General features: G+C 50.5%; 11 protein-coding genes across 11 annotated transcripts; 5 read left to right on the top strand and 6 right to left on the bottom strand.

Annotated features, from left to right (window-relative positions):
* Nucleotides 1–217: 217 nt before the first annotated feature.
* Nucleotides 218–3,190, top strand: HO173_007703 (uncharacterized protein; the record flags this gene model as incomplete). The annotated part of the gene is made up of 3 exons (XM_037309603.1): nt 218–781; nt 849–1,317; nt 1,476–3,190. The coding sequence occupies 3 exons, from the start codon at nt 218–220 to the stop codon at nt 3,188–3,190; spliced, it is 2,748 nt and encodes a 915-aa protein (XP_037163682.1).
* A 497-nt stretch (nt 3,191–3,687) lies between these two features.
* HO173_007702 (uncharacterized protein) lies at nt 3,688–5,136 on the top strand (the record flags this gene model as incomplete). Its single annotated transcript, XM_037309602.1, has 1 exon — nt 3,688–5,136. One exon carries the CDS (start codon nt 3,688–3,690, stop codon nt 5,134–5,136), a length of 1,449 nt encoding a protein of 482 aa, XP_037163681.1.
* A 752-nt stretch (nt 5,137–5,888) lies between these two features.
* On the bottom strand, nt 5,889–7,362 carry HO173_007701 (uncharacterized protein; the record flags this gene model as incomplete). The annotated part of the gene is made up of 3 exons (XM_037309601.1): nt 5,889–6,844; nt 6,897–7,089; nt 7,237–7,362. 3 exons carry the CDS (start codon nt 7,360–7,362, stop codon nt 5,889–5,891), a joined length of 1,275 nt encoding a protein of 424 aa, XP_037163680.1.
* Nucleotides 7,363–7,647: 285 nt separating this feature from the next.
* Nucleotides 7,648–9,243, bottom strand: HO173_007700 (uncharacterized protein; the record flags this gene model as incomplete). The annotated part of the gene is made up of 6 exons (XM_037309600.1): nt 7,648–7,675; nt 7,730–8,324; nt 8,463–8,535; nt 8,589–8,867; nt 8,948–8,979; nt 9,033–9,243. 6 exons carry the CDS (start codon nt 9,241–9,243, stop codon nt 7,648–7,650), a joined length of 1,218 nt encoding a protein of 405 aa, XP_037163679.1.
* A 692-nt stretch (nt 9,244–9,935) lies between these two features.
* On the bottom strand, nt 9,936–10,779 carry HO173_007699 (uncharacterized protein; the record flags this gene model as incomplete). The annotated part of the gene is made up of 2 exons (XM_037309599.1): nt 9,936–10,480; nt 10,611–10,779. 2 exons carry the CDS (start codon nt 10,777–10,779, stop codon nt 9,936–9,938), a joined length of 714 nt encoding a protein of 237 aa, XP_037163678.1.
* A 1,288-nt stretch (nt 10,780–12,067) lies between these two features.
* HO173_007698 (uncharacterized protein) lies at nt 12,068–12,889 on the bottom strand (the record flags this gene model as incomplete). The annotated part of the gene is made up of 1 exon (XM_037309598.1): nt 12,068–12,889. The coding sequence occupies one exon, from the start codon at nt 12,887–12,889 to the stop codon at nt 12,068–12,070; it is 822 nt and encodes a 273-aa protein (XP_037163677.1).
* A 194-nt stretch (nt 12,890–13,083) lies between these two features.
* HO173_007697 (uncharacterized protein) lies at nt 13,084–14,623 on the top strand (the record flags this gene model as incomplete). The annotated part of the gene is made up of 3 exons (XM_037309597.1): nt 13,084–13,493; nt 13,557–13,838; nt 13,906–14,623. The coding sequence occupies 3 exons, from the start codon at nt 13,084–13,086 to the stop codon at nt 14,621–14,623; spliced, it is 1,410 nt and encodes a 469-aa protein (XP_037163676.1).
* A 321-nt stretch (nt 14,624–14,944) lies between these two features.
* On the bottom strand, nt 14,945–16,156 carry HO173_007696 (uncharacterized protein; the record flags this gene model as incomplete). Its single annotated transcript, XM_037309596.1, has 3 exons — nt 14,945–15,842; nt 15,904–16,020; nt 16,074–16,156. 3 exons carry the CDS (start codon nt 16,154–16,156, stop codon nt 14,945–14,947), a joined length of 1,098 nt encoding a protein of 365 aa, XP_037163675.1.
* Nucleotides 16,157–16,374: 218 nt separating this feature from the next.
* HO173_007695 (uncharacterized protein) lies at nt 16,375–17,592 on the top strand (the record flags this gene model as incomplete). Its single annotated transcript, XM_037309595.1, has 1 exon — nt 16,375–17,592. The coding sequence occupies one exon, from the start codon at nt 16,375–16,377 to the stop codon at nt 17,590–17,592; it is 1,218 nt and encodes a 405-aa protein (XP_037163674.1).
* Nucleotides 17,593–17,908: 316 nt separating this feature from the next.
* HO173_007694 (uncharacterized protein) lies at nt 17,909–18,866 on the bottom strand (the record flags this gene model as incomplete). Its single annotated transcript, XM_037309594.1, has 2 exons — nt 17,909–18,511; nt 18,564–18,866. The coding sequence occupies 2 exons, from the start codon at nt 18,864–18,866 to the stop codon at nt 17,909–17,911; spliced, it is 906 nt and encodes a 301-aa protein (XP_037163673.1).
* Nucleotides 18,867–19,365: 499 nt separating this feature from the next.
* HO173_007693 (uncharacterized protein) lies at nt 19,366–21,647 on the top strand (the record flags this gene model as incomplete). The annotated part of the gene is made up of 6 exons (XM_037309593.1): nt 19,366–19,702; nt 19,755–19,843; nt 19,896–20,667; nt 20,724–21,197; nt 21,251–21,456; nt 21,609–21,647. 6 exons carry the CDS (start codon nt 19,366–19,368, stop codon nt 21,645–21,647), a joined length of 1,917 nt encoding a protein of 638 aa, XP_037163672.1.
* Between the last annotated feature and the right edge of the window lie 129 nt (nt 21,648–21,776).

Genomic DNA, 21,776 nt, shown 5'->3' with positions numbered 1-21,776 from the left:
GCACCTGGCCCCAGCCCGGCGGCCCAATCGTCTTGGACGGATCCAGATGGGATGGAGCCTTCAAAATACCCTGTTCCCCCTGCGAGGAGCGCCAGCGACGAGTGGGGGAACAACAATCTTCCGCGAAGCAGTGATTCACATATCTACTCAACGTCCCTCCGGCGGCTCTCCGAGGGTTCCTGCCCGTGGGGCAGACAATCTTTTGCGAACTTGAGACATGATTCCTCTTGGCTGGTCGATCGGTGACCTCCTAAGTGCAATAGGGGTACTGAAAAGCGTCATTGAAGCCCTGGATGAGAGCGCAGGTGCTAAAGCCGACTACCAAGAGCTGATGAAGGAAATCTATGGCCTTGAGAGAGTTCTTATCACCATCAAGGAGTTGGGGCTGGATGATAGTCCATTGCACCCCGAACATGGTGTGCTCAGGCAAGCGATCGACGAATGTCAGTCATGTATCGATAAATTCTTGAAGCCGCTCGAGACATACCGGTCACTCTCATCTGGTGGATCATCTAGTCTTAAAGACCAATTTCGAAAAGTGAAATGGGCGCTGGGCCACGAAAATGATGTCCGCAAGTTCAGAGAAGCGTTCGGCAAAAGGATCGCGTCTCTCAATTTGCTCATTGGGACAATCAATCTCTCTCAATTTATATCATCGAACCGCAAGGCCGAGGAAAAGGTTGAACAACAGGCCATATTGGCGACGGATTTACAGATCCGCATGTCAGCTAACGATGTCGAACAAACCGACCTGCTCCAGAGAATCGAAGGTCTTCTTCAAGTACAAAAAAGAGAAATTTGTCTCATCACCTGAGCCACGGTCTACTGAGATGCGATTCCTCGTGCAGCCCTTCAAGTTGATAGGCGCTCCACTAGCTCCAGTGTTTGTACAACGTCCTAGTATCATGGATGCGATGGAGCAGAGATTGCTACCCGTCTCGAAAGACCAGCAGACCATCCTAGTACTATCAGGTATGGGAGGAATGGGTAAGTCTCAGATGGCAAGAGAATACGCGAAGAAACACCAGAATGAATATACTGCCATCTTCTGGGTCAATGCCAAGTCTGAAAGTTCTTTGAAAAGCGACTTTGCGGGAATAGCGCGCCGTCTCGGCTTGGAAGAGGAAGACACTGGACTACTCAGAACAGCTGATCAAAGCATTGCCACAGCTATCTCAGTGGCTCGGAAATGGTTCGACGAAGACCACAATACTAATTGGTTGGTGGTATTCGACAGCATGGACAGCCAAACGCCCTCAGACGCCAACGATGAAGACACGGGACAGACGACTCAAAATGAAGACATATTTGACTTAGGTGGGTACATACCCTCGGCTTGTCACGGAAGCGTCCTAGTTACAAGCCGCCTATCTTGTCTCGCTCGTCAGCTCGGTGGCACCGGGTACGCCATTGACGAAATGACAATTCCTGAAAGCCTCGACCTTATCTGTCAATTGTCCGGCTTGAATCCGAAGCCATCTGGCGCAGAAGCTCTCGTGAGGAGATTGTGAGGAGATTGGGATGCTACCCTTTGGCGCTCAGTCAAGCCGGACGATACATACAAGAGACACAGATAAGCTTTACGAAGTATCTCGAGCTATATGACACTAGATTTAAGCGGTATTTCAACCAGAAGCTCAGCCATAAAGAGTATCATCATGGATCCGTCAATACGGCCCTCGGGCTGTCTTACGAAGCTTTGAAAGCAAAAGATACTGTTGCAGCAGCACTTTTGAGCTTCTGCGGATGCCTAGATAACTCTGAGATCTCGTGGGGATTTTTCCATGTGGCATTCAATCCCAATAGCGCTCTTTCGGTCACACGTGTCGCGAAATGCGAATGGATCCCAGAGCTATCTTCCGATTGGTTCGCAAACTTATGTTCTGACCAGGAGAGATACGACGATGCAATCGACTCATTGATATCGTTGTCCTTTGTTCGACGGGATGCTGAGTCAAACAGCGTATCGATTCATCCGGTAGTTCATCAGTGGACTCTTTCACTATATCCAATCGAGACACGAAAGCACTTCTTAGAGATGGCTGCAAATCTGATTATTTGTGACTTCGTTGACGAGGGCCTTCTGGATGCGGAGGTCTTCAAGAGGATGAAAAACTATGCTCTGACAAGCAAGTCTCGGATTCACGCAGAGCGATGTGTCTTCCTACTAGGCTGCGACCCCAGTCGAGCTGGCTGGGATGTATTTACATTGATACGCCTTGGAGCCTACCTCACCGATCAACAGCAATTCGACAAGGCGCAGTCTCTACTAGAAGCTGGGCGTCGCCGACTAGATGAGCTACCATGCTCAGAAACGGAAGTCGAGATATTGAAAGCAGTCAATCTCCGCATAGTGCTGTCACAGCGCTATCGTGATTTTGCCAATGCGCATCGTTGCTTGGAGCCTGCGGAGCAGCAGCTCAGGAGTCTCCAGTCTGCTAAAGCCGCTTTGAAAAGTTGTACTACACCTCGCACCCCCCAATGGACTTTCTACGACCTATGTGTCGTAAGTGCAATTGTTGAAATCTATGCGCGTGAGCAGAAAGTCATTGAAGCTACCGAGTTGTTGGATCAAGCGGTAGGAGAACATAGTGCGCCTGGGTTTGGGGCAGCTTCAATGCTGAACATAATGTACTTGAAGTCTCGTTTTCTTTTCCATACAAGAGATTATCGAGGCTCGGTTCAGACCGGTGAAGAGGTCATCGAGGGGATCAATTCATTGCTTCACAGTGAAACACTGGTAGAAGATTCATTTTTCCATAACGAGAAATCACTAAACAGCCTTCGTGCACATGCACACTTTCTGGTAGGGGAAGCACACGACGTTGCCGGCAACCAGGAAGAGTCAGAGGTGCATCTGTCACGAGCTCTAGTTGCCTTTGAGAATTTAGATTTTCACAGAGAGACTTTGTTGAACTGCGCAGACTCCTTCAACGAAAGTCAGCGAACTAGATTACCACATTTGTGGGATTCTGTCCTGCGAAGTCCACATGTTCTACGACCGTCTACTCTGCGAAGACTCAACATTGATCCCGGATCTCCCATCAGAAATGACGAGAGAGACGAATGGAGCACTGCGCTCAATGCGGTTCGCACGGTCGTAAGGTACAGACCCGGAACTTTGCGATACACTCGTCTTTTGGAAGAATTGGCAGAAAAGCAAGTCAAGCTTGTCAACGAAAATCATTGATGCCATTGCTGGTGAAGAGGAGTGTGTCCTGGGGTACTGTATTTTTATAAGTGCCGAGCCTCACTCAATCTACATCACTATGATACAATAATGCCTATGAACCATGCAAAATTTGACCATGCCGAGAACGAGCCCAGCGCGTGAGCGTTTATCATTACGCATCAAATTGGAGGCTGTTCGGTTGGTCGAGAGCATGCATGAGGCACTCTATCTTTATACTCTATCCTTTGAGGCTTCTCTTTCGCTACAGGATAAAGTTGTTCACCGCTGTCCTGCAGGTTTTCGGGGAAAGTGTAGGCTTCCGGCGGTTGCAACGGCAGCCTTGCATGCATCAACTGCTCTGAGAAAGCCAATAGAGGTCCAAGGTTCTGCTCACTTGCATGAGACGATATTTGCCCCACTTCCAGTAAAATCAGCTAATAATCGTTCCGTTCTTGATAGTTTTCTCGCAATCATATCTACATTGAAGGCCTAGTCCAAGATCCAAAGTCGGTAACATGGAGGTGACTATTGTTGACTCTGAGCCTTCGGTAGTAGCTCTAGTTGATTATCTCGACCATCTTCCGACCCAACCACCGTCCCTCTACCTGGACATCGAGGGCGTGAAGCTCTCCCGGCATGGTTCAATTTCTATCCTTCAGCTTTTCGTCTTTCCCAGAAATCACGTCTTTTTGATTGACATATTCATTCTACAAGAAAAGGCGTTCTGTACTTCTAATCGTTCCGGGATAGACCTGCGATCGATTTTCGAATCGGCGCAGGTGCCGAAAGTGTTCTTCGACGTCCGTAACGACTCCGATGCTCTCTTTGCGCATTTCCAGATCTCAATGCAAGGGATCCATGACATCCAGCTCTTGGAGGTTGCGACTCGGTCTTATCCGAAGGAAAGGCTGAGCGGGCTCGCCAGGTGCATCGAAAATGACGCACAGCTCACGGTCGAAGCTTTAGGGGCGTGGAAAGCTACCAAGCAAAAGGGGCTGTTATATTTCGCGCCAGAACGTGGTGGTTCATATGAAGTGTTCAATGTCCGGCCGATGCTTCAAGACATCATCCATTACTGTACGCAAGATGTGGTGTATCTTCCTGTATTGTGGAAGATGTTCACTCGAAAGATCTCCACAAAGTGGATGAGAAAAGTACAAGATGCAACAAGCGAAAGGGTGCGTGAGTCGCAGACGGCATCGTATGAGCCTCATGGCAAGAACAAAAGCCGGAGTCCATGGGCCAAATCTGCCAAATCTGGGGGAGGTAACCGCCCTGATGGTCCCAGCGACACTAGGGCGAGAGATCCCGGGAGGAAGACAATGACCACTGTTGCACAAAAAGCTGTGACAAAAGCAGCAAAGAAAACAGCAGCAACGCAGCCAGCCGCAAAACCACACTCTCAACGGTCAGTAGAAGAGCCAGGTCTAAGGCGGTCAGCGAGATTAACAGCTTTGAAAGCTACACAAACGGCTCCCGAAATTACTGCGGAGCTTGAACGCCCACTATCCAAGATTGATCTCCCATCTAGAAGCAAAAACGAGCTAGAGGGAGAATCGCACAGGAGAACAGGCCCTACTCTATATCCTGACACGGTTCACTCGAAATGGACATGCATCACATGTGGCCGGGAGATGCAAGAACATCAGAAGGAGGACCACTTGGCAGGCAAACAGCACATCGCACGTGTGAAGCGGACTGCCCCTCGTCCAACCGGGACAGCCAAGCAGAAGACCCTCCGGAGCGACGACTGTCACCACGAGGAACCCCCAAACAGAAAGCTTTCCCATCGAAGCCAAACCTCGACAGAAAAACCCTGCCGCGGGCACGAATGGCAGGAAGAGACAAGCAGCAGTGCCTGGAATCCGCCAAATCGGAATGCCGTACCCACCCGATCATCTGTTTTCCGGGTTCGAGGGATGCGTAGTCCCCGACGACCGGCGGTACGGAAATCGGCAGTATGAGACATCGCTGGAGGATGTGAATCACGCGCTCTGCGACAAAGACTGCGGTTGGTGTGGACACTGTATGGACGGCGTTGACGTTTGGAGTTGCGAGACATCGTCCGCGCAAAGCTCGGGTGAGGCCTTTCGATGGTGATGCCTGAGGCCACGATAGTAGGCGACGACGACATCGTAGCCTAGCGAATGACTCAAACCACTCCAGCTGTCACACCATTTACTTCGTTCCTCCAGACCCTATATAAACCCCCCTTCTGCCCACCATCCAAACCCCTTTTCCTTTCTTCTCTCCAGCTTCCTTTGCCACTCCGGCTTAGATCAAGTGTAGTATCTGTTCTTTTCAGTCTGGTCGCTGAAAGGTGTTCCACGCGTTCACCGATCGTACAGATCATACCAATTTTTTTTTCACACCTGCGATGGTTTCCTTCAGGCTTGCTTGGAGGGAGCGCATTGCGTTGTGTCGCTGGCCGAACACTGCCGCCGCTTGATGCTGATGCTGATGCTGATGCTGATGATAGTTTTTCATCGAGACTGCGGCCTGGTGCCGGGTCTTGGAGAAGAAGCATTGTTGGAAGAAAGAGCTTGGAGCTCAGAGTGAACATTGTTGGGACTGGCCTTGTAGATGTGGTTTCATAGAGATATTGGCAGGCGATTTTCAGAATGCATGTGGGGAGAAAGAGGTACTAGCTACTATACCTAATTCTATGGTTCAGCTGTATTGGTATTGTTCGGAGTCCTTACCGTACCTGGTGGTACTATCCAGCAACATTCTCCGCAATCCTCTCTCCTTGCCCTCCCAGTTTCCCCTCCATCCTCTCACCTTTCCCCTCAGACACAGCAAACATCTTCGAAATAGCCTCCACAGTCGTATTCCCGCCACTCAATACCACCCCAACATCCCACCCCTCCTCACCACCCTCTTTCTCCACCAAGCTTCTAAACTCCTCGTCATACAAAGCAACCGCCAACCCCACGACGGCACTCGGTTCCACAAACAGCTTCATCCTCTCCAGCACCAGTCTCATCGCTTGTAAGATCTGCTCTTCTGTGACTGCATGTATACCGCGCATTTTTGTTTTGTCCGAGATGATGGTCCAGGGGATTTCGCCCACGGGAGTTCGCAGTCCATCGGCTATGGTGAGTGTTCTGACGGTGGTGACGCGTTTTTTAGCTGCCAGGCCGCGCCGAGCGTCATCGGCGCCTTCAAAGGATGGTTCAGCGCCGAAAACGTAAGTCCCTGTACCGTGGAGAGCAGTGGCGATTCCTGAGAGCATCCCGCCGCCGCCGATTGGGGCTATGACTGCGTCGAGGTGCCCAGGTTCTGACACCAATGAGGACGCATGTATACCGTTCGTGTGGCTGGTATTCCTGTGCCCATTCGTAACATCTTGTTGTCCCTTATGGTGCACACTCAAGGCTGGATCCTTCCTTACCCATTCTCTTGCTTGCTCCTCAAGCTCCAATGCCATTGTGCCTTGCCCAAGTATGATGTCTGGATGATCGTACGGCGGCACGAGGACTGCACCAGTATCTCTAATGACATCCTTCACGACGGCTTCCCGCTCATCAGATGTACTACCACTGAAGTAGACGTTCGCCCCGTAACCCTGTGTAGCTGCAATCTTCGAAGGCGTAGATATCGTAGGCATGACTATGTGGGCAGGTATGCCATGTGTCCGTGCGGCCAGCGCGAGTGCCTGTGCATGGTTGCCTGGAATGCCGCACTCAGATTTAGCCAGCTTATCCGTGGGAAGCTGCCTTACCAGAGCTGTGTGTCACCACTCCCTTCGCTAATTCCTCCTCGCTTAACCGAGACAATGCATGGAAGGCTCCGCGGATCTTGAATGAGCCAGTGCGCTGGTAATTTTCACATTTGAAGAAGAAATTTATTCTAGGGCGAGCTGGTCTCTGCCCCTCGAAGGGAGTACCGACTAGGGCTTCTGGGGTCTGCGGGGTCTTGATGATTTTGGAGTCAGCATCACTCTTTCGGGAGGGACTCTAAGTCGCGAGGCATGTCTTAGGAGCATAGGACTCTTTGTACACGTCTGACGACTCATAAGACAGCATGAATGGGGAAGAACTGCGTCGGAAAGTGTAACGTACAGATGCAAGGTTCGAGAGGGTCGTTGACGTTAAAACAGGCGTGAGTTGGATGTGGTCTTTTATGCGTTCATGGGCGGACTGGACGGAGGAGCGCTTCAAGGGCAGGGTCCTGGAGAGGTCGGCCATGGTAGTGTGTCGAGGTGGGAATGGTTTGTTAGGATTGTCGGACCTAGTAGATCACTTATATCGCGTGTCTTTAGTTTCAGTAACACTTGATAACATGAATCAGTACACGCAGTCAGCGTGAAACTGGGTTGCAGGATGATCGATTAAATCGCTTCAACTTTTGTGAATGTCCGCGCCGATCTTCGGCGGGCCCGCTAGAGGCAACTTTTCCCGGCCCTGCCTCGAACGTGGTCTTGGTATCATACAAAGAGATCAAACGCTTGATGCTTGACAGACCAGAAAAATCTATATTTGATTCTCTGGACGAAGAGTCCTGCACCACAAGTCAGTGAATCCTGAGCGAATGCACAGCAGACGGCAAGCTTACCTGACAGCCTTCCCTGCACGCCATATCTCCAAATTCCTGATCTCCTGCATCTCCTTCTCATATCTCTCGCGGTAGTCGGCCTGCGAGTTGAAGTCTAGCGACCTCTGAGTCTCCGTGCCATTCTTGACGCTATCATAAAGGTCATTGAAGACGGGTTTCAAAGTGTCCTTGAATCTCCCACTCCAATCGATTGCACCTCGTCTTGCCGTAGTTGAGCAAGCTGCGTACATCCAGTCCATTCCATTGGCACCGATCAGCGGGTAGAGACTCTGTGTGGCTTCCTCAACAGTCTCATTGAAAGCCTCACTGGGGCTGTGACCGCGCTCGCGTAGAACCTCGTATTGTGCAAGAAACATGCCGTGGATACCGCCCATCAGACATCCTCGCTCACCGTAGAGATCCGAGTAGACTTCCTTCTCAAATGTCGTCTTGTAGAGGTATCCACTGCCAACAGCAACGCCCAAAGCAATGGCTTTCTCTTCAGCCTTGCCAGTGACATCCTGGTAAACAGCAATCGAGGAATTGATGCCACGACCCTCGCGGAAAAGTGTGCGGACAGTTCGACCGGAGCCTTTGGGGGCAACGAGGATGACGTCTTACGCAGATTTCGGAGTCAGCATTGCTTATTCGAGGTAGGTAATGGAGCTGCAAGACAGGTCTCGGGAGTAGAGAGGTCCTCTTGCGGCTCAATTTCAATACCATATAGGAAGAATCTGCTCCGAAATGTACGTACCGATGTCGGTAGGTACGTCGACTTTGGTCAGGTCCTTGAAGACTGGGGAGAAACCATGAGAGAAATATAGCGTCTGAGACGCAATTAGCATGGGTCGAGCCTTTGCGTGACAGCTGTTTGATTTACCTTGCCCTTTGTCAATTGGGGCTTGATTGCAGGCCAAGTCTCACTCTGAGCTGCATCGCTCAACAGGTTCATCACAATTGTGCCTTTTGAAATAGCTTCGTCCACATCGAATAAGTTTGTTTCTGGGATCCAGCCATCCTGCTGAGCTTCATTCCAGGATGCGCCGTTCTTCCGAACACCAATGATAACATTGAGACCGTTGTCACGTAGGTTAAGCCCTTGTCCGTGTCCTTGTGATCCGTAGCCGATGAGTGCGAGGGTGTCGTTCTTGAAGTAGTCCTGTCATCGCTGTCAGACGACCTCCACTGAACAGCGTGTCCATGAGCGGCGGCTTCAAGCATCGTTCAAGTCTGACTTACCAAAAGCTTTTCCCTTGGCCAATCTTCACGCTCTGGAGGCCTGTTAGCTCTGTGCTGCTGCGCAATTTTCCCAGAATGCATTTACCATAGACAGTTTCTTTGGTCCCAGCAAAGTCAATAGTCTTCAGTCCTCTCGATTGCTGTAGGGCACTGCCGACAGCAGGTTTCAGTTGTGCAGTAATACTCGATCGGGCGTACTGTGAAGCTGAGATGAGGGTTCGTCGTTGCACGGCTGGCGAGGTTAACTGGCGAGAGAGGGGAGATCGCAGAGCGCGACTGAAGCTGCGCGAAGCCATGATTAATAGATGCAGGCAATTTGGAGACACGAAAAATCTGATTTTGTTGTGTACACTGCTATTGTCTATTGGAGTCAGAGCGCGGTGAGAATCGTTCGAAGCAGAAAATATTTTGCCGGGTTCGCACGGCTGTTCACTAGCGCCTGCGAGATCGGCTCTCAAGAGTCAGCACATGAAGTGAGCATCCGAGAAGTGGAAGTAATGAATCCATGTTGCTCGGCCACCTGTCTGCTGAAAAGACCACTTGTGGTCTCTCCATTGCGTCTGGTAAGAGCGACAATGCACACAGTTCTACGTATCGTATGCGGGTCTTTATATGCCCAGGAAGTCCTCAAAGTCAGAACACTGAGAACAGATAACGGTAATGGCATTGCAATAGTGACAGATTTCGGTAAACTTAGTTGCAGGATTCGTTAATTTCGTTCAATTCGGCCAGTGTCCATGCAGTAACGTAGGGTCCTCGGGTATGATTTTTCCAAATATGTACAGTTATGTTATGCAAAGCATGGTGCTTGCAGAAAACTCCGAAGATATCCAAGCCACAAACGCCGATGCAGGTTGTCCGCGCTTCGAAGGAGAGCTTTCCCTTTAAGCGGGAATGCACCTAATGAGACGTCTAACATCATACTCATGTAGAGAATGCGCATAGCTTACTCTGCTATACATACCAAGAACCTCTCCAATGCACCTCATCAATCATAAAACCAATAAAGAGCCGAATAATCGATGCAAATCGGCTTGGTCGCGCCAGCACAGCTTGGAGGTGCCTTTCCTCCAGCAGTCTCAACGCGATAGACCTCTTTCAACCCCACACTACCCCCAGCATCGGTCAGCGTCTTCCAATCCACAGCTCCATATCCCTGATCGAAGGAGCCGACACTCGCATTCGCCGGTGCGGGAATATCTGCAAGGCCCTTTCCCTTCAACAGCCCATTGTTACCAAGATCGAAGGTTGGGACCCCGTTGGAATCGAAGTAGTGTATGCCGAGCTTTGGGATTTGTGATGCTTCAATCGCGGCGAAATCAAAGTCGATGACGTATCTGGGTAGGAGGTCTAGGACCGCGGTTCCTTCGCCTGGCGGGAGCAAAGGAAGGAGCGGAGAAGCGTCAAGGAGGACGGCTTTGGCGCCAACGAGGACAGGGCTAGGGGAGGTCGAGGTACAAGTGTAGTTCTGGGTGCCGCGGCCGATGGTTATGAATTTGAGGGTACTGTTTGGGGCCGGGAGAGACTGGGTGCCTGAATAGAGAACAGAATGAGCATGTGAGTCACATTGATGTGAGTGACTCCGTGAAGAGACAGCATTTGCGGAGCCTCAATTGCAGCAGGCTAATTCGTAAGGTTCTGGACGGGATGGGTCTGTACTTACCATCCGAGAGAGGTACATTGTAGCCCGAGAGACCATTTCCACCACTTGGCCAATTCCGTGGTATGTTTGGCAAGACACTGCGTTTGGATGGACGAGCTTCGATAGTCAAGGCTAGAGCAAGGAAGAATACTATTGAAGATGCGAGGCACCGAAGACAAGAAGCGACCATGTTGATGGATGTCAGATGACACTTGTGGCGACAAAGAGATTCACGCAATGGGAGTCGCGAGGAAGAAGAAGGATGTAATGTAGAGGTGTTGTAGGGTCTTAGGTGACACAGAGCCTCGCGAAAAGGGAATATACCCGGTAAATGCAAAAGAGATTATATGCTCCGTAGCTGCCCCCAGTCAAACACGAAAACGCACACAAAAAGCTAAAGAAACACTGACCGTGCAGGCAACGTGGGATCATATGCAACTTATGTACTCATGTACCTTGAAACCAACCTCATGAAACTAACCCGCTCCATGATCCAGCGCTTGCGTTCGATAGTGCAGGCATTCCAATCCCGCGTGCGTTGAAAGCCTGCAAGACGGTGGATTTCCCCTCATGTATTTCTATTTCCGGGCCGCCAAGGAACGAAGTGGATCCAGAATCATTCACAGATAAAGTGTTTGCGGTTCAGCAAAAGTAGTACATAGTAGCGAAACGTTGGAAAAGGGTCCACGCTTCACGGAAGTCGTCGAGGGCGAGGCTCAAAACGGAAGGCCAACGGGGAGGACGGCCCATACATAGCACCATTCTTCGAGATCCTTTATTGGATTAGGTAGCGTAGCATGGGTCAGGAGCCAACTTTCCTACTGTATGCAGCTACTGTCACGTCGTCGATCCGGCCCATTGAGGGTTCGCGATGTTCCGCGCGTATGCTTTGTTGGAAAGTTGCAAGGGCGGCCAACAGCGGCTAGAGAACCACGATTATTGGCTTCGCTTATTGGCCGCATAATCAGCGCTGACGGGCGAATCGAAGGTGGCTACGGTATTATTGCTGCCTCGGATGTGAGAATGTCTGTCACGAGGGATTCGAGATCTTGTTCATCAGCCTCTTCGAATCCGAGTAATTACAGAGGCTTGAAGGCGGGTTGTCCAATTGTAGTTCGGCTCGAAAATTTTGAGCCTTGAGGGCTGGGAGGGTAGGATCAATCCTCGGCAACAGATGCTCTTTGAGTTCACCAACCCCGATAGTCAAGAGGAGGGTCACATCAACATCTTGATGACTTCCCTATTACATATAAAACGATCGACACTTTCTTTTTTGAACTTGGTTCCATAACCCAATGTTACGGAGCTCATGAGACGGCCATGTGCTATGTTTGCTAACTACCTAATACTCTACAGTTTTAACGACAAATCCTGAAAGTAAAGTCCGAGCATTTCCCCAAGTGCCCAACTCCTCGCTTGCCCGCGCCGCTGTGCATCGTTGACAAACAGTCTCTTGTACCGAGTCTCCTCGGTCTAGACTAACTCTCGCTGCTCGAGTCTTGTTCCTGTCGCCATGCCCGCTTGAAAGATGACCCAGGGTCTTGTCCGAATGCCCTTTGCCGATCTTCCTGCATGCCTTCAAGGACCCGACCGAGGCCACCACCACGAAGCCGTTCTAGGACAACTTTCATGCCTTCGTTACTCTTCCCTGTTGCTTCCCTGGTCCTTCTCAACCCGATCATCTCGATGCTGCGCTGAAGTGACGAGGTAGACCATGAAGAGAAGAAGCCCTTCTTTGGCGGAAGTTCCTCCTCTGAATCCGATGCCGGTAATGGAATGGTTGCGCCAACTTCTCCTTTCTTCCTCAGTGTTTTCGCTTGTCCAAAGCGTGACAGGAGGGTGACCGTGGTCGTTACATCCGTTCCCTCGCCTTTCGTGCTCTCCACCAAATCTAGTCTGGGAATTTCTGGCGTGGCGGTCCCCGAAGACGGCCGCCTATAAACTTGCTTCTCAATCACACTCAATATGCCAGTCCACTCTAGATTCCTCGATTCTGTCTTCATCCATCCCTCTTTGACATCAATCACACTTTTCTCGAGAATGTAGCTCTGTCCAGCGTCCGCGCTTGAACCCAATATGCCTTTTGGTAACAACTTCAGCACCGTGGGAGGCAGTTTTGATTTTTTAAGGTGCAATCGCGTAGTACTGAGTCGTTGTGTAGCTGGGTCGAAATGGCGGTCGATGACATCGGTGGAGAGCACGTGAGTTGCGTAAGGGTTCGGGTAACGGAGAAAGTAGGCAAGGCTCACGGCTGGCAAAGGGTAGTCATAGTTGAAAGAGCTTTCGTAGAATTTGACCATGATCTAGATGGTTATTTGATGATGGATGATTATTCATGGCAAATCATGATGCTATCCATGTCAACTTGTCGAAGCAGAAGCGGGTAGAGACTGCGCTAGTGCGGGGAAGCGGCGTCCGCAAACTCCGATGACTCCCAGTCCACAAACATTGCTCGCATGTTGGGTCTGTCCTCTTTTACGTCTGTTCGTTCGCAATGGCAACAGTATCAGATGTGCCTGATGAGCCTGGTCAGCCGCCAGCACTGACCGCCCTCTCATTAGCAGAAATCTCCCAAGAATCAAAAATCAAGGAGCAAATAATCACTCCGTTCGATGTCTCGGGAGGAGTTGACGAACACGGGAAAGCCGTTGCTATAGACTATGATAAGCTGATTGACCATTTCGGGTCGCAAAGAATTGATAAATCGATGCTTGAGCGGTTCGAAAGACTTACTGGAAAACCACCACACAGGCTGTTACGCAGGGGTTTGGTGTTCAGTCATAGGGACCTCAACCTGATACTGGACAAATACGAAAAAGGCATTCCGTTCTTTTTGTACACTGGGAGGGGTCCGTCCAGCGGTAGCATGCATGTGGGACACTCAGTACCCTTCGAATTTACAAAGTTCGTAGGCACACTCCCTCCAATATGTACTCAACAGATGGCCGCTGACCACTCCAATGGTAGATATCTGCAAGATGCATTTAACGTACCACTAATCATTATGCTTACCGATGACGAGAAATTCCTCCACTCGCCAAAACTCTCCCTCAAAGACTGCCGGAAGTTCGCTCTAGAAAATGCATTGGACATAATAGCAATCGGCTTCGACCCGGCCAAAACGTTTATATTCGCGGACACCGACTTCATATATGGGGGCCATGGGGCGGCATTTGGTCAAAATATACTTGAAATTGGCAAGAAGACAACCAACAATCAGATCAAAGGGACATTTGGCTTCAATGATACGTATGTCGTTTCCACGGCACGATGCCTAGTAGAACGTCATGCGATCCGTTGCTTAAAATTTCAACAGCAACAACATACTCGAGTTCGCTTTCCCAGCAACCCAATCAGCTACTTCTTTCGCCACCTCATTCCCCTTCATCTTCGGCTCGAACCCCAAAACAGTCTCCAAAATACCCTGTCTTATCCCCTGTGCAATAGACCAAGACCCATATTTCCGCCAATGCCGTGACAACGCACCACGACTAGGCCTAGTAAAACCGGCATTGATCCACACAGTCTTCCTTCCCTCCCTACGCGGAAGCGAGTCTAAGATGTCAGCATCGGACACAGAATCGAGCATCTACCTCAGCGATACCGACAATCAAATCAAAAAGAAGGTTGGAAAGGCGTTCTCGGGCGGTCAAGATACCCGCGAACTTCAAGAACAGATAGGCGGTAGGACGGCGGTGGATGTGCCATTCCAGTACTTGACATTCTTCCTCGAATCAGATAAGGAATTAGGGTCCTTGAGAGAACGATACGAGAAGGGACTCATGCAGAGTGGAGAAATGAAAGCTGCGGCGACCAAGGAGCTCCAGACCTACGTGGCTGCGTTTCGCGAGCGGCGGAAAGCCGTTACCCCCGAAATCAGAGAAGAGTTCATGAGACCGAGACAGTTGATTTTCAGGAGCATGCCCTCTGAAAAGGAGCAAGCGGCTATGCTAGAAGACCGTAAAAAAGCCTTGCAAAAGGAGCTGGCCTTAATCGATGGTGAGATGGAGCGGTTGCAGGGCAGTGGGGCTTAGCAATTTAGACATCTTCGGTGCTTGTAGTACTGGTAGCAATCACACGCTCAAAATCATGATACCCCAATCCGCGTGTGTTGAACGTCAACTATATATCTTGCTGTTCCTGAACCTGGTCTGATAACTGCGAGTGTAATTCTCTATTGTGGCTTGTAACGATGTTGAAAGCCCATAGAACGACATGAGGGATCTCGGGCGGGAGGGTCCAGAGACTACTGTTTCATTTGATTGTAATCCTTCTTTCATACGCTTCCCATCATCGAGTTTCCGCCTGATGCTCTTAGACAATGAATCCCTGTAGAGCAGAGATAGCAAGCCCGTTCAAGGACCCTCCTCCTCACCCTCCGTCTTCCTCACTACTGCACCGCTACTCCCTTTGCCCCTTTTCCTCGGCTTACTACTCCCGCCCTTAGGCCTATATGCGTCATCATCCCTCTTCCTTTTAGTCTTTGGTGCAGGTGGGTCAATCCCGGCACCCCCAATCACATTTCCTTCATCATCCAAAACTTCCGGCTCGGGCTCTACCTCTTGTTTCGGCACGGCAGCAGACCGCCTCTTCGCAGTGCCTGAGGAAGGAGGTTTTGGGGAGGCTTTATGACCTGCGGACTCCGAAACGCTAGACACTTTCTCCGGTGCGGACTCTTTCTCTTCTGGCCGAGGATCCTGTAGGAACACTTTGGGTCTGTGTTCACGGAGCCAGTTGTAGACGGAGACGGGGTTGCGTAGCTGCGCATCTTTCTCACGCTCGCGGTCCGTGGGTCTGAAGGGACGAGGGAGCATTAGTGGGGCTTCTGGAGGCAGGTTTGCGAGATAGGTATCAAGTGCAGAAAGGAATTCATCTTCATGGCTGGGTGTCATGTAGCCTATTGGTGCTTCTTGCAGCAAATCCTTGGGCATTTCTTCTGTACTGACGATATTGAGGGTCGTATGCTGGACTCTCGACAGATTAGAGAGGGAGTTCGTGCGGTTCAAGATGGCATGAAATTCAGCTTCCATGGTCTTAAATGCGGCCGGCGTGATCTGGCCGGTGTAGAGGTCTTGTTTTGCTTCTTCAAGGGCGGCGCGAGTGCTTTCGATCTCGGAGGGGCCGTATGGGGAGAGGTCGGGTTCAAGTGCTGGGACAGCGGAGGCATCTGGGGTTGGGGAGCGGAGGTCGTAGCGAAGATGGGGCAGGACTTTGGTGGATTCGTTGACATCGAGAAGGAGGTCGAGAAGTTGACTGCGAGATATGAGGTTTAGTAATTGAGTTCCCACTGACTGCCCTCGGGGATGAGTAGTACTCGTTCTGCTCCTGGAGACGTCGGGCTAGTCTCATGGAATGCTGCTCCTCGTCGAAAAATCTGTTGCTATCTCTCATCTTGTCTTTGAAGTTATGCCTCAATTTTAGAAACTTCTTCCTGCGGGCCTAGTCAGTATGAGCCTCCTGAATCAGCTGGACTGAGCTCCGTACTTGTATGACTTATAGCTCAGTCTGCTGGGCTCCTCATTGGGCAAGGGCGGAGCATCCTGGTTGTTCACAGTAGCAAAAGACATGACTACTAACTGACAGTCTCGTATGGAGTGGGTGTAGGTTCGAAGAGGGGAATAATATTCCGAAAACGCGGTCTAAACCAGCAAGGTGGAATGATCTCCGTTCGCATCGCGACTCACTGTCAAAGCACGTTGCCGTGATTTTGCCGGGGTTAAAATCCAGTCCCATCCATTTTCTCAACTTCACTCAAAATCAAGCAGCAAAACAGCTAAGAGTGGCGATGGGCCGCCATTCTACAGCAATTGACACCACAACTCTCACACCACCACTGTCTCCGTCCAGCAAGCGAAAGCGAGAAGAAATTACCGCCGAAGAAATTGAAGTTGACGTGACCGCCCCAGAACCACCCTCCAAGAAGGCTCTTCGCAAGGCCAAGAAAGGCAAGGCGACCCCCGATGCCTCAAAGGCAGAGAGCAAAAGTATTGGCGTGCAAGCAGGCTCTGTACTAGACGAAGATGCTTCAGCAGATATTTCGGCAACATCAAAGCGCTCGGAGTATGGCATTTGGATTGGCAATCTACCCTGGACCGCAACTAAAGCAGATCTACGCAATTTCCTTACCAAAGACACAGGAATATCAGAAAACATGATTACAAGGCTACATCTCCCCGCGCCTAGGCAGGGTATAGTTACAAACTCAAAGCAGAGAATCAAGCCCCAGAATAAGGGATTCGCCTACATCGATTTCTCTACCGAAGAAGCGTTGACAGAGGCGCTGGCACTTAGTGAAAGGCTACTTACGGGGAGGAGGGTGCTGATCAAGGACTCGAAGAGCTTTGAGGGGAGGCCAGATAGGACGAAAGAGCAGGAAACCGCGATTGTGAACAGCGGGAAACCACCCAGCAAGCGTATCTTCGTGGGAAATCTGGCATTTGAGACTACAAAACAGGATCTCGAAAACCAATTTACAAGATGTGGAGAGATGCTAGATGTGCATATCGCAACTTTCGAGGATACAGGGAAATGTAAGGGGTACGCGTGGGTCGAATTTGCAGAATTGGAAGCCGGAGAGGCTGCAATGAGAGGGTGGGTAAACTTCGAGCAGAAAGCCGATAGTGGAGACGAAGACGAAGAGATTGCAGAGGCGTTGGCTGGGGAGGCTGATGTAAAGCCGAAGAAGAAGCCCAAGTTGAGGAAGTGGTGGGTCAATAAGCTACATGGACGGCCATTGAAATTGGAGTTTGCCGAAGGGAAAGATGTGAGATATAAAAAACGATATGGCAAGGATGGTAGTGCCAGCAAAGATGGAGTGAAGGTGGTGGATCCGGAGCCAGAGTCGATGGCACAGCCTGCCTTTAAAGACCCAACATCTTCGGCCAAGAGACCCCCAAGAAGGTTGGATGCGAGAACGGTCAAGCCTGGTGCAGCTCTTGCAGCGGCTCCGCGGTTGACTGGAGGGATTGTTGAGAGTCAGGGGAAGAAGACCACGTTCACGTAAGGGATGGGACGTGATGCCAGGAACATTGGGGTTTGCAGAGCTCTAAATCCCTAGAGCAATTAAAATGTCGACACGAAGAGGGTGTCTGTACCCCCAACCCTTTTGGGGATGATGTTCCTTGTCGCTAGTTGCTCTGTTCGACCGAAACCTGTGATTTAATTGGAAGAAAGGCTAGTGCTTGAACGTGCTATAAAAATGCTTACTCGTAACATGCATTTTCGCACAACGGGGTCCAATGCTTGATAGTCGGTCTTCAAGGCCTTAGGTCACTTTCCTTGAACCACCCCAACCAAGAGCATGATATATGCAGAACTCTCTACTGCTTTGTATCATCTTCCAACAATGACTTCCAAGGTTCCACAATTCCAGACTGAAATCCTCTCGCGCCATTGCTCAGCACAATTATCTCACCACACTTGACGCTGTTAAACATGACCACCCCGAGTTTACATAGCCCCTTCTCCACCGCCCATCGCCTAGTGGTCCCAAAGTTCCCTCCACAGCTCCCTTTCGGGGTGATCCACTCGTTGTCGCGCAGGAAGTACGGTGTACACTTACAGCCCTCCATAACTTCCTCGCTGTCATTGACGATGAGAACCTCTGTCTGCAACTTATGATTGTTGAGTCCGAGGCCCAGTGGTTGAGCAGGGGCTAGAGCTTCATCGTATACCCCGCGATTTGAGGTCTTATGCATCGTGAATTTAGTTGGTGTGACCTTGTTGGGCGAGACAAAGACGCGCCAGCGTAGGTATGCAGCCCCAAGAATGGGATCGGCAACAGAGGATAAGGAGCCAGGATAGAGCTGAGATATGGGGTTATCCCCAATTAGGCGAAGAGGTCCTTCTATGGTAGCAGGCCCAGGATGGGGCCCGTCGGATGTAATGGTGAATTTGCCGTTGGCGGAAAGTGCAATACGAAGCTGGGACATCGTGTCAGAAGTGCCGGTTGTTCGAGGATCAGTTCCATCATACCTTGAGAGGTGCAGCATGATTTCGGTCGTTATGCTCGCGTTCAAGGTGGTCATGCAGCTTCTCTAGGAGCTCTGCAAAGGCTTTAGGCCCCTCGAGTGGAGAGGTATCCCAGCCAAACTCCTCAGCTGCATTCAGCATGCGGTCTAGGTGATAGCTAAGCATGTAGAACTGAGCCGGTGATCTGGCTGCCGTGCCACTGATTTCCGCATTGACCCAGGTATTTTGCCAGCTGTAGAGCAAGATCGCGTCACTGCGGATTGAGGATATGATGTCGAATCCATCGGAGGTGGGGGGGCTATCCATGCTTTCGGTGCGTTATGACAATTTAAGTTGCCAACAAAATGATGAGGACGAGATGCTACCCATCGTCTTGGGCGCAGTGCGAGAGGAACCTTCCCAACCACTGGCAATTTCTGAAGGGAAAGAGCCATACAGAAAGCGTGCGGGTATCGACTGCATCATATGAAATCTAGTACCAATCCGGGCAATAAGACGAACTCAAGATATATAGTGTCGGACCAGCCAAATGACCATGAAATTTGCATCAGGGATATTTCCTAGTAACTAAGAGGTGAAGCCGTGTGGTGGTGGACTGTTGACGTATCTTGGACGCTAGCGGAGCTTTGTTTCGCCTCGCCAAAATTTCGAGACCAGGTTGCCCAAGCTTGTCCATATCGTCCACCGGGCTATATCTTATTCTCGCATTGCGAATAGGGCACGAGAGCACCTTTTCCACTACATGAAAGGCATTTAAGCACTGTCTGGCCGTTCTTTCCTTAAGTAGCATCCAGCCAGAAGCATCATGTCCTCCGAAGGTGTACCAATACCTCCGTCTAACACCAACCTTGGCACCTCCTCCCTCTCCTCTGATGCGTCATCGCTGCCTTTTTGGGATCGTCTATCGACATGGGCATCCGAGAACAAAGTTGTCGTATACACAATCGCAGGTGTTGCCGTGGTAGTCTCTGGGGCGGGCGTGGCATACTACCTCTCGGATTCGAGGAAAGGGTCGAAAGATGTAGCGGCGGAAGAGAAGAAACGATTAAGCAAAAAGGAAAGAAGGAAGGCAAAGCAAGAAAAGGAGAAGGAGAAGAGCGCGCCAGAAGCTGAAGCAGCACAAGAAAAGCCTAAAGAGCAGTGTGAGTAGCAATTATTGAACATGGCGCCCAGAGGTTGTTAACTTTGTGCAAGCACAAGCGAAGCCTCCCACTGTGGAGTCAGATCCGTTACAAGGTATACCCCAAATAGATGAGAACAATGTCGATACTTTGTCGGAACAGGTAGCAAGCGCCCTTCCCAGACTTTCATGGGTGTGGGGTTGACCGTGATCAGGAGCGAAAAGAATATGCCACGAAATTGAAAGTCGCCGGCAACAAGGCGTATGGCGACAAGAGCTACAATGACGCGATCGAGCTATACGGGAAGGCTGTCCTGTGCAAACCAGATCCCATATTCTATTCGAATCGAGCCGCTTGCTACAATGCGCTTGGAAGTTGGGAAAAGGTCGTGGAAGACACTACAGCTGCGATCAATTTGGATAACGAATACGTCAAGGCACTGAACAGGAGGGCGAATGCATACGAGCACCTCGAGAAGTACAGCGAAGCTCTCCTGGACTACACGGCGAGCTGCATAATAGACGGATTCAAGAACGACCAGAGCGCGCAAAGCGTAGAGCGGTTGCTGAAGAAAGTGGCCGAAGCCAAGGGCAAGGCCATCCTTGATGGGAAGGAGAAGAAGTTACCGAGCCCAACATTCGTCACAAACTACCTACAGAGCTTCAGGCCACGGCCACCACCACAAGGTCTAGAAGAGACCGCGGAATTGGATGACGAGAGTGGCAAGGGCCGACTAAGAGCGGGGCTGATGGCTATGGACAAGAAGACTGGCGAAGGCTATGAAGCGGCATCCGCGGCTTTTGACAAAGCTCTTGAGCTCGGCGATCTCGGCGAACATGAGGCATTCGCATACAACATGCGTGGGACGTTCCGATATTTACGAGGCGAGAACAAAGATGCGCTTGAAGATCTCACACGAAGTGTAGAGCTCCAGCCGACTTTGACCCAGAGCTATATCAAGAGGGCAAGCATGCATTTGGAACTTGGTAAGTCCAAGCGCTGACGAGCTAGCAAGCTGGGGCTCATATACTGACTGCAGCAGGAAACCGAGAAGCTGCTGCGAGTGACTTTGAGCAAGCAATGGAGCAACAGAAAGAGGACCCTGATATCTACTATCACCGAGCTCAACTCCATTTCATCCTTAGCGAGTTTGCGGATGCGGCCAAGGACTACCAAAGATCGATCGACCTGGACCGGGACTTCATCTTCTCTCACATCCAGCTGGGAGTGACCCAGTACAAAATGGGCTCAATTGCCTCCTCGATGGCGACGTTCAGACGGTGCATCAAGAACTTTGACAAAGTGCCTGACGTTTATAACTACTACGGAGAGCTACTTTTGGACCAACAAAAGTACCAAGAAGCTGTGGAGAAATTCGACACAGCTGTGGAGATGGAGAAGCAGACGAAGCCCCTTGGCATGAATGTGCTGCCACTGATCAACAAAGCACTCGCTCTGTTCCAGTGGAAGCAAGACTTCCAAGAAGCAGAAAAGCTGTGCCAGAAAGCACTCATTAGTATGCTTCCTTCTATTTTCTCCGCTGGTGGTCTCAGCTGATACAAATTAAAGTCGATCCTGAGTGCGATATCGCTGTGGCCACAATGGCTCAGCTGCTCCTGCAACAAGGCAAGGTTACGGAGGCGCTCAAATATTTCGAAAGAGCCGCAGAGCTCTCAAGGACAGAGGGCGAGATTGTCAATGCCTTGTCATACGCCGAGGCCACGAGAACACAACTAGAGGTTCAGGAGAAATATCCTCAGCTTGCAGGCCGACTGGTATGTACATTCCCGGGATAAATCCCCCCTGGCCCGCTCTATGAGTCGCGACACATGTTGCGGGAGCACAAGGCTCTGGAAATCCGTTCGGGCTGTCTCATTGCTCTGGATTTTGCCTCCAAGAACGAATGCTGACCTGAGTTTTTTTATAGCAGGGTATGGGGGCTAATATTGGCGGTCCGATGCGATGATAGCAATATGTACGAAAACCGCGAATTCTGGTGATGCCTTTCTTGTAAATAGAGGATTACTCTATCACCATGAGCTATTGAGTCTCTTGTAGCTAATTCTCCACTTTTGATCCCTCTTCGGCAACTTAA

Source organism: Letharia columbiana (genome assembly GCF_014066305.1).
Source record: "Letharia columbiana isolate WasteWater2 chromosome Unknown Sc0000025_s0, whole genome shotgun sequence".
Classification (NCBI taxonomy): Eukaryota; Fungi; Ascomycota; class Lecanoromycetes; order Lecanorales; family Parmeliaceae; genus Letharia; species Letharia columbiana.
The sequence above is the reverse complement of the archived record's forward strand: the minus strand, read 5'-3'. Positions and strand labels throughout refer to the sequence as shown.